The 10,715-nt window shown below is 35.4% G+C and overlaps 1 protein-coding gene across 1 annotated transcript; it reads left to right on the forward strand.

Annotated features, from left to right (window-relative positions):
• The first annotated feature begins 9,420 nt into the window (after window positions 1–9,420).
• On the forward strand, window positions 9,421–9,987 carry LOC127137987 (uncharacterized). The gene has a single exon (XM_051064395.1). It carries the CDS (start codon window positions 9,421–9,423, stop codon window positions 9,985–9,987), a length of 567 nt encoding a protein of 188 aa, XP_050920352.1.
• The last annotated feature ends 728 nt before the right edge of the window (window positions 9,988–10,715 follow it).

Here is a 10,715-nt window from a genome sequence, read left to right on the forward strand (position 1 = left end):
AAACATGAATTTATCCCTGTAGATACTAGAGTTCGATCCAAAATTCCACAAATCTCCACCTTGGAACAAACTCTACAACATCAAGGGAACAAACTAGTTGTCATCGTTCAGCTTTATCAACTGCATACAATGTAAGAATTTGCTACTTGACAATGACTCAATGATCATATCTGCAACATTGTGATTTTCCGATACGTTCATCGCTTGGACTTCTCCACTTTTTATATTCTCCCTAATGAAATGCAGCCTAACATCAATGTGTTTGGTTCTCTCATAATAGGTTGAATTCTTCGACAGATGTATGACCCTTTGATTATCATATTTAACAGTGATAGATTGACCTTGAAGTTTTAGTTCCTTGACAAACCCTTCAAGCCACAATGCTTCTTTCACAGCTTCAGTGAGGGAAATATATTCGGCTTCAGTGGTTGATAAGGCAACAAGCTTCGAAAGAGAAACTTTCCAACTGATCGTTGTTCCAAACATGGTGAAAACATATCCAATAAAGAGATTTTTTAGAATCCATACAACCTGCATAATGAGAGTCGACAAATCCTTCGATCACTCGCGGCTCCACCATACACCAGGACCCTACTCAGGGATCCTTTTATGTATCTCAAAATCCACTTCAATGCTTGTCAATGTGTCTTCCTAGTATTGGCCATATACCTGCTTATAAGGCACACTCCGTACGCTATGTCTGGCCTCGTACATACTATAACATACATCAAAGAACCTATTATACTAGTATACAAAATGATATTCATATAGGATATTTTGACTTCAGTACTAAGACTTTGAGTCATACACAACTTGAATTGAGGATTTGTTGGTGTTACAACATGCTTTGAATTCGACATACCAAATTTGTCAAAAATCTTCTTCAGGTATGTCTCTTGAGATATACATAATCTCGATTGCTTTCTATATCCTGCGATGTCAATCCCAAGAATCCTTGTGGCAGCTACCAGATCCTTCATGTTGAACTCCTTATCGAGTTCAACCTTCAACTTCATAACATCCTCAAAACTATTTTTTTCTACGAGAATGTCATCCATATAAAGCAACAAAATAAAAAGAGAACTTCCAGGTAATAGTATGAAGTAAACACAATGGTCGAACTGGATCCTAGTGAAACCTATGTGTGCCATAAACTTGTAAAATCTTATATTCTATTTTCAAGGAAATTGTTTCAGACCATATAATGACCAATTCAACTTGCACACATAATCTTCCTTTCCTCTTTCTGCATACCCTTCAGATTGCCTCATCACGATTGTTTCATCTAGATCATCATACAGAAAGGTTGTCTTTACATCCATATGTTCAAGCTCTAAGTCTAACTTTGTTACAAGGGCCAACAACATTATAATGGATGTGTGTTTTACAACAAGTGAGAACACATCATTTAAGTTGAATACTTCTTTCTGAGTGAACCCCCTAGCAACTAACCTTTCCTTAAATCTTTTCGACATCACTCCTTCGATTCCTTCCTTAACCTTGAAAATTCACTTACAACTGACTATGTTGGTCTCTGCAAGTTTCTCGATCAACTTCCAGGTGTTATTATCATGAAGAGACTTCATCTCATCATCCATGGATTTCATCTATCCAGTCTTGTTTTGACTCCTTATAACTTCCTTGTAATCTCTAAGTTCTTCATCAAGAACCTCACTTGTAGAGATTAAGGCAAAAACTATGAGTACTGCATAGCCAAGTCTCTGAGGTGGCTTGATGACTCTTCTCAACTTGTCTATTTCTAGAAGGTAGTCATAAACACTTTACTCAGTTTCTTTGACATCTTGTGCTTCTTCCTCAACTTCATCTGGGTTATGAAATTCAGTATCAATGTGCTCCACATCAACATGAATCACTTCATCTTTTAGCTCATCTACAAAGATCTTCATACTTCGACCATCGTCATCAAATTTCTTGAAAGCCATCTCAACTTCATTGAAAACTACATCTTAACTTATGATACACCTCTCGTGTCTTTTATCTAGGTACAACAACCTATAAGCTTTGACTCCTTCAAGATCTGCAAGAAACATACATCTTAGAGTTCTAGGTTTGATATTCTTTTGCCTAATGTGAGCATAGGCTAAATAGTCAAATAATCTAAGTCTGTCGAGATTAGGTGGATGCTCTGACCAGACTTTTTCATGTGTCTTCATCCCTAAGAAAGTCCATGGACACCTAGTTATCAGGTATGTTTAAGTCACAATAGCCTCAGTCTATAACACCTTCAATCCAGCACAAACAAACATGCATCTAACCCAATATAGGATTGTTCGGTTGAATCTCTCAGTCAGCCCGTTTTGTCGGGGAGTACTCGCAGTAGTCTTGTACCTTGCAATACCAGCCATACTACAGTAATTTTCGAAAGCTTCATTACAAAACTCAAGGCCATTATCGATTCTCAACCTCTTGACTTTCCTATCAGTCTGATTTTCGACCAAAGTCTTTCAACTTTTGAAATTTTCAAAAGTTTCATCCTTAGTCTTTTGGATGAATACCCATAACTTTCTTGAATAATCATCAACTATGAATAGAAAATACTTTTCACCTGAGTGTGAAAGATACCTTGTAGGCCCCCAAGGATCAGCATGAATGTAATCAAGGAATCCATGTGTTCTTTGTTTCCCTTTGTTAAACTTCACTTTGTACGATTTACCAATAACATAAGGTTCATAAAATTCCAGCTTTTGGACTTTGTCACCGCCTAACAGATTATGTTTCCCCAGTTGAATAAGACCCTTTTCACTAACATGGATCAATCTCATGTGCCACAGTTTTGTCTTCGACATAGGTTTCGTGGAGGCAAAATTTGCTGATCCACTTACAACCTCATCCTCAAGGGTATACAAGCCTTGTTTCTTCACACCGTTCAAGACTTCCCTCGATCCCTTCATGACTCTCAGGATATCTTTCTCTCCTTTGAAAATATATCCCTTCTTGTTGAACTCACCAAGAGAAATCAATTTTCTCTTCAGATCAGGTACATACCTAACACCAGTCAATAACTTTATTAACTCAACATATAGCTTAAATATCACTGATCCAATTCCTACAACTTTGCATACTTTTTTGTTTTCCAACAACGCTGATCCATCATCTTGATCACATAATTCATTAAACATGTATTTGTTTGGAGTCATGTGTCAAGTGCAACCTAAATCCATGATCCATTTCTTACAAGAACTGTTGCTCGAAACTACCAAAACATCAGACGATTCAAAATCATCTTGAACAATGGCGACATTCCCATTATCCTTACCACCATGATCTTTCAGCATTTCAGGACACACATTTCTTGCATGACCCTCCTTATTATAGTGGTAACACCTAATTCCAGGAGAATCACCACCATAAGACTTTTGTTGACCTCTACCATTCTTCTTCTCAAACTCGCCTTCTTTCTTCAAGAATTTTCCTTTAACAAATAAACCTTCACCAATAGATTATGGCTTGTGCTCCTTGCATTTGTTCAAATCCTTATATTACAAGGCTGACGAAACCTCTTCAAAGGTCAAAGAATCTCTTCCATACAAGAGAGTTTATTTGAAATGTGCATGAGACTTAGGTAAAGAACACAACAATAACAACACTTGATCTTCATCAAGGATACTAACCTCGATATTCTCCGGATTAAGAATCAACTTGTTTAACGTATCCAACTACTCCGTCAAGACTCTATATTCACTCATCTTGAATAAATACAAAGCCTGCTTTAGATACAAACGATTTACAGGGATTTAGTCATGTAAAACCTTTCGAGTTTGCTCCACACACCTGCTATCGTCTTCTCATTCGAGACCTGTCGGAGAACCTTATAACCAAGGCTCAATATGATGGCATTGTGGCCTTTCTCGATCATTGTCGTCTTTTCCTTCTCCGTTAAGGAAACATCCATCTTCTCTGGTCCTTTTAGCGCTTCTAACAAATCTTGTTGAACCAGAAGAGTTTGTATATTCAAACGCCATAAATCGAAATGATTCACTCCGGTGAATTTCTCAATCTAATACTTCGTTGACGACATCTTGATCCATGCTCACCACACATGTTTGTTGTGACAAACGTCGCACCAGAAACGAATAAAAGCTATGAGAAAGATTGAGTTTCTTGAACAATCACAAGAAACCATTTTAGTTTTACGAAAGAGAGAAGAGTGAAGAAGAAGAATAAGAATTGGTTAAAACCGTTTTTCTATTCACTTTTCCAATTAGGAAAAAATGTTAAAAGTCGATAAGAACAACCAACGTTAACACCCCCCCCCCCCCCCCCCCCCCCTCAATAACTTAACTTAGCCTACTAGACTACTAAGTTAATTTAAGCACTAAACTAACTTAGCCAACACACTAACTTAACCAACAAGCTAACTTAAAAAACTCCATGTTTGAACAGACTTCGACTACAACATGCACAACTCCGTTGAAATATAAAATTATTCCTGTCGAGATTAATTCGATCCAAAATACCATAATTGTTGTTGGATTTTGGTTGTTTCATTATTGTGACTAATGGAATCACTGCTTTCCGCAAACAAGTTTAATTATAGTTTTATTTTATTTCTTTGATAGTGGAGTATTTGGGAATTTATTTTTTGGTTCATTCAAACATATGAAAAATATATGAAAAATGGAAATGGGAGTAGTTAATGCCATGTTTTGTTGCTAAATTTAATAACACCACTCCCATTTCATACTTTGAGTTCCACGAAACTTCATGTAAACATGTCTTTTTGGGTAGAATTAGAAAGATAAGTAAAAAGATAAACCAGATAAATGACTGGAATCTCTATGCTGTTTTCTTCTTCATGTTGTTGGACATCGATATTTTACAATGCCTTTGATATTGGCCTCGAGTTATTTTTTACAGTTGGTTTATTTGTTTGATAGGTTTTATGTATTTGGTTTATTTTGTATGAGGTTTATTGAAAAGTAGGTTTTTAAACAGACTCTAATATGTCCTAAAAACTGCATTTTAAAAAATCTATTAGCGTTGGTCAAAATCGATGCTAACTTTCATACGCATTAGATAAATAGTGTACCATAAAGCCGACGCTACATGAATACTTAGTGTCGGTTTGAACCAAAGCTAAAAGAAAGACATAAACAATGTTGCGTCTAAAAAAGACGACGCTATAAGAAAACTTATAAACAAGATTTTATCTTCAAAAGTCGACGCTAAAGAAAAACTCATAAACAAGTTGTGTCTTTGAAAATCGACGCCAATGAGTTATTAGCGTCGACTTAAGCCGAAGCTAATGTAAAACACAAATAATTTTGTGTTACCACAAGTCGACGCTAGGTACCTAAATTGCGTCGACTTTTTAGTTATTTCTTAACTTTGCACTGTTGTCTCATGAAACCGATGGTATCTAGTATCAACTAAACACTACTGCTAGCTTTGAGGTTGGGCTAGGCTGGTGCTAATAACCTATTAGCGTCGGCTTTTAGCCATGCGGCCTTTGATTTTGGACGATGTTAAAACACATTTTTCTTGTAGTAATCTCAATTAGATCCTTTGTTTCATAACGGTAAAGTGTACTCCACGCAATTCTTGGATTTTCATCAGCTCAAATTCAATGAGCATAATCTTCCCTTGATTATCAATCGACAGTGAATTGTAGTATATTTTAACCATCCTTCAATTGTTTGAGTAACGCAAAAGATTATCCAATTTGGATTTCAGAGCTATAAGAGTGATGACCTTTACGAGCCTAAATTCAAAAAGATGACTTAGACAGTTGAAGTAAACAAATGTGAAATTTCAAAATTGAGATATTGCGAGGTGTTTTTATTAACAGCATATGAGACATATTTATACAAGTTTTAAATTGTTATGGATCATACAAAAATGTCAGTATAATCACAATCCTACAAAAATGTTAATACAACTACAACCGTATAAAAATATCACTATTGAATTTTTAGAAGTGAGGAAAGTATCTTATACACCGGATTTTTGAAATTTTCATAAACCATAACTACACACCATGATTTTATGAAGTCAATAATTTCGTACAATCACGCAATCAAAACATTATTAATGGTTTGATCTTGATTAAATAGTTCTAAATAATATATATTTAATACTTACTATCGTGTTATTCTGTTTTGTTAATTTCAGTCAATCAAGGTCCATTCAATAATAAGCTACCTATTTATAAAAATATTTTATTGTAAAATAAAACACTAACTGATCTCCTTAATTTTTAACTAAATTTACATATATTTTCAATCTTTATAAAAAATCATTTAATATTTGACACATGAAGTACTACTTCTTCCCAAAAGAATCCCTAGTTAGTCCCTGCCCCCACATGAGCAACAACCAACAACCATTATATTTTGGAGTGTATTACCGACAAATCATGATTTACAAGCAAAAACCTAAGACTATAAGTATCAATTTGTCTGTTTTAGTTGAATTTTTTGGTGCTATTATTACTCTCTCAAATTCTTCTACAATTGCATCATCAATAATGCATGAACATAGGTACAAATCCCCTAAGTTTTGAACGGGTGCAAGAGTTACCAGTATGATGCAACAATTCTGAGCAAACAGTAATATATTCTTACAAATTCATGTGTTTTTGAGTCATTTTTTTCTGTAAAGAGTAATCATACGTGTTGTAGTAGGCATTGATGAGTATATAAATATATATAGTACAGACAAAGAAAAACATCCCAAACTGCTCATGCCCCAAGACTCAAGGCATCTACAGAGCCACACTAAAAACCATATAACATTTTTTATTCCTAATTTAAAATAGTTACTATCACCTCAAAATTATGCATAAACAAGTACAATATTTTTATTTTATGAATGTAACATAAATTTGTTAGAGAATTATTTATTTGAAGCTAGGGTACATGAGCCAGCAAATGCATATGATTTTGGTTTTTCCGAAGTTTTAACCTTGGGCATTAATTAGTAGATATATATGTCCAAATGTAAGTTGTTCCTGCCCCAAGAGTGAAAGCAACAACAGACACAATAACTCTTGAAACAGCTAGAGTCACACCAACTAATCATCCATTATATTTTGTCTTGTTTCCTTATGTTATTTATAAGTTTCTTTTAAATATTTTATATAAATAAACAAGATAATAGTAACTCATCCGACTTCAAATCCGTGTTTTTATTAAAGTATTATTAATCTTATTTTTTTGTTAAGTGTACTAGAATAATACTAGAAGTCTTGTTTGAATCACGAAATTTTTATTTATTAAAGATTATTTTTTGAGTTGAAGAGTGTAAGTGTTTTTATATATTAAATTGAAGTGTGTGAATATTTTTAATCTTGATTCTAAAAGTATGAGATTTTTTTTAAGTGTATCAGAAAAATATTAAAAATCTTGGGTGAGTTTTCACAAAAATTTTCTTTATTAAAAATTATGTGTGAAAGTTTTTATAAACTATTTTTAATCTTGATTTTAAGACTATGAGACTTTTTTAGGTGAACTCGAACAATAATAATCTGATCTAGATCGAATAGATGACTATAACAATATAACGAATTGGCATACCCTAATTTTTCACTATAAGATCTCATATGTCATTCGCATCCTTGCATACAAACAAGATCACATCTTGATCATCTCCCTCTCATCTTTAGGTTTGCCTTTTGCAGGGATCATCAAGCACCTCTTTGTTGATGTTTTACCTTTGTGTTTATGTGTTCATTACTTATCTAATCACTAATCAAAATAGCAAAAATATATTTTGTTTTCTTTAAGTTTATCGTGTAAGGTATGGCTTTTCATCAAGAGTGTCAAGCATGACTCATCAGCTAGGATTTTGTTGATTCCTCAAGTCAAAGTATGTTCAACCATTGATTCTCAAGGGGCTTATCTCTCAAAGCATGATCTCTAAAGTTCTCAAACATCTTTCAATCTCATTTTGATCAAGAGTATCTCAAAGTTTTGTGGTTTATCTCTCAAGAAAAGTCAAAGGTTCATGTGTTTATTTCCATGCCTTCTTCAACAAGTTACCTCAAACCTTGAGAAATTCAATCAAAAGACATTAAAAGATGCCTTATTTTGAGATCATATGATCATCCATGTACCTTGAAATGAAAGAAAAGTCCAAGTACACAAGTTTATTCCAATAGGTTTGACCAAAAAGTCAGCATTTGAAGTCTAAGTTTAAAGGATCACAACTCCTTAAATTCTCAACATTTTTAAATGCTTCTTTTTGCATATGAATCTTCTCAATATCCTCTACAACTTCTCTTTACATGACAAGAACAAATTATGCTTGGAGGATCATCAAAAGTTTGGAGACATTATAGGTCATTTGTGGACATGGTGAAATTTGACCTATTTTCAAGTGACTTTTCTCGACTTTCAAGATTCACAACTTCTTCAATTTTCAAAATTTAAGGTTGATTCCTTTTTCATAATGTAATTTATGATTCACTATACAAGTTTTCTGTCGAAGTCAAAGGTAAGCGTACCATAATGGGAACTGATTGTGGGAAGCAGAAAGTGGGAAGTTACCAGCAACATGGGTGATAGGCTCCGACACGTGGCGCATCATAAATGCATCATGACCTCCCAACAGTTATTTTATTTACTATTTAAGTAGATGTGATTTTCATTCCAGGAGGATGGTATTGGTAGCTTTATAATAGGAAAACACTTGAAGTATCAAGCGTTTAAGAGAAAAAAGTTAACTTCCTGCCAAAATGTACTTCTGCTTCCACCTTTATTTTCAAACCATTTAACTTGTCAAGTTATTTTCATTTGCTTTGTTCATTTACATATTTATCTTGTTTTTATCCTTTCTTACTGTTACTGCATTTCTCTATTTTGCAAACATTTCACTTATTGTTCTAGTATTCCAAACACTTTACCAACAAAACCACCATATACTTAACACATATCAGTCTAGGACTTTGTAGCCGACCCTGCAAGTAAACATCGATAGGAAGGCTAGAGATTTTTGCGTAAATAAATTGGCACATCTGGTGGAACACGTTGTGTTCAGTATATGTAACAACGGAGTGGAAAGATGGTGTCACCATGACCACACGAAGAAACATCTTCGGGGGGAGACACAGTCGCGTCACAAACAACCGATGTTGGTTCCGACACTATACCTACGGTCTCGACTGAAAATAATGGACCAATTCTAACACCACATTAGCCTCAAACTCCGACGTCGATGACGATAGGAACTTCAGGGCAATATATGCCCAATTTTACAGTCCTCATGCACAAAATGTTAGGAATGCCAACTGGGTTTATGGAAAGTATGCATAATATCGATTCGACATTCAGCGAAACATCATCGTCTCCATTCTCACGCTACCAGGGGTTAGGACCATCGACAAACTAATTTGGTCGACCCCCAGGTTTTGGATTGTCATCTCAGTCAGTCCCAACTTTCACATCAAGTTTTGTCGCGGTCATGAGACATCAGATGGATGAAAGTAATCTTGAAATGGTCCACATGCTGACTCATCAACTAGACACCATACTGAGACCTTTAATTCAGGATTCGACCCAGAGTTACCAACAACTGGCAACTCAGGTGACCATAATAAGGAATTTCCTAGGGGCTTCTAGAGCGCAAGTTCGTCAGACTCCCCCACCTCCACCTCGACCAGAAACCCCGGGCCGACAAGAAGAGATGCTAGACGAAATGGTCAAACAAGAATACCAGGAAGTCGAACAAATTCCTAGGGTGGCTCGAAGGCCTCCCGTTGTATTAATTGATAGGAACCGGGATCCCGACCATGTGGTCAAGCAGATTCGACAAGAGGCAACGGTTGGGGAGCAAAACTTAGAGCTTATTGTTGAACGGATCATAGTGAGAAATAGAATAAACCCATACCTACAAAGGTCGACATGCTCTTCCCCTTTACCAGATTTTGTTTTACAAACAGAATTTCCTAGGGGGTGGAAGGTTCCAAAATTCACCAAGTTCACTGGATATACTGAAGAATCTACCGTTGAACATGTTGCCAGATATTAAACCGAAGCTGGAGACATATCAAATAATGAGGATTTGAAGTTGAAATAATTTCCAAGTTCTCTTACAAAAAATGTGTTCACATGGTTTACGATGCTACCTCCACAATCTATTCAAACATGGACGATGTTAGAGAGATTGTTCCATGAACATTACATGGGACAGTCGAAAATAAGTCTAAAAGAACTAGCCAACATCAAACGAAAGACCGCTAAGTCAGTTGATCAATACCTCAACAGGTTTAGATGGTTGAAGGCTAGATGCTTTACTCAAGTTCCTGAGCACGAGTTAGTCAAGATAGTCGCAGGTGGTTTAGAATATTCTATCATAAAGAAGCTGGATACCCAGTATCTGAGGGATATGGTGCAATTAGCTGACAGAGTTCGACACATCGAACGCCTGAAAGCTGAAAAGACCAAGACTGATTGATACCATAAGAAAGAGAAAGTGTCTTACATAGCAGTTGAGGAATACTCTTATGACGATGAAGAGTTTGTCGATGAAAGCGAGGTCAACATGGTTGAACTCAAGCCTGGACCTCCTTACACATGTAAACTATTAAAACCATCGAATGGGTAAAAAATCCAATTGAAGCCGAAAAAATAGATAAATAAGTTGCTAAAACTTACACGTTAGATGTGTCTAAGTGTGACGAGATATTTGATTTATTGGTTAAAGATGGTCAAATCATTGTTCCTCAGGGTTTAAAGGACCCCCCTATAGAACAGAAA

Source organism: Lathyrus oleraceus, chromosome 4, assembly GCF_024323335.1.
Source record: "Lathyrus oleraceus cultivar Zhongwan6 chromosome 4, CAAS_Psat_ZW6_1.0, whole genome shotgun sequence".
NCBI classification, from domain to species: domain Eukaryota; kingdom Viridiplantae; phylum Streptophyta; class Magnoliopsida; order Fabales; family Fabaceae; genus Lathyrus; species Lathyrus oleraceus.

Excerpts from the sequence above, each read along its gene's own strand:
- LOC127137987 (XM_051064395.1), top strand. The coding sequence starts at position 9,421 with ATGAGACATCAGATGGATGAAAGTAATCTTGAAATGGTCCACATGCTG.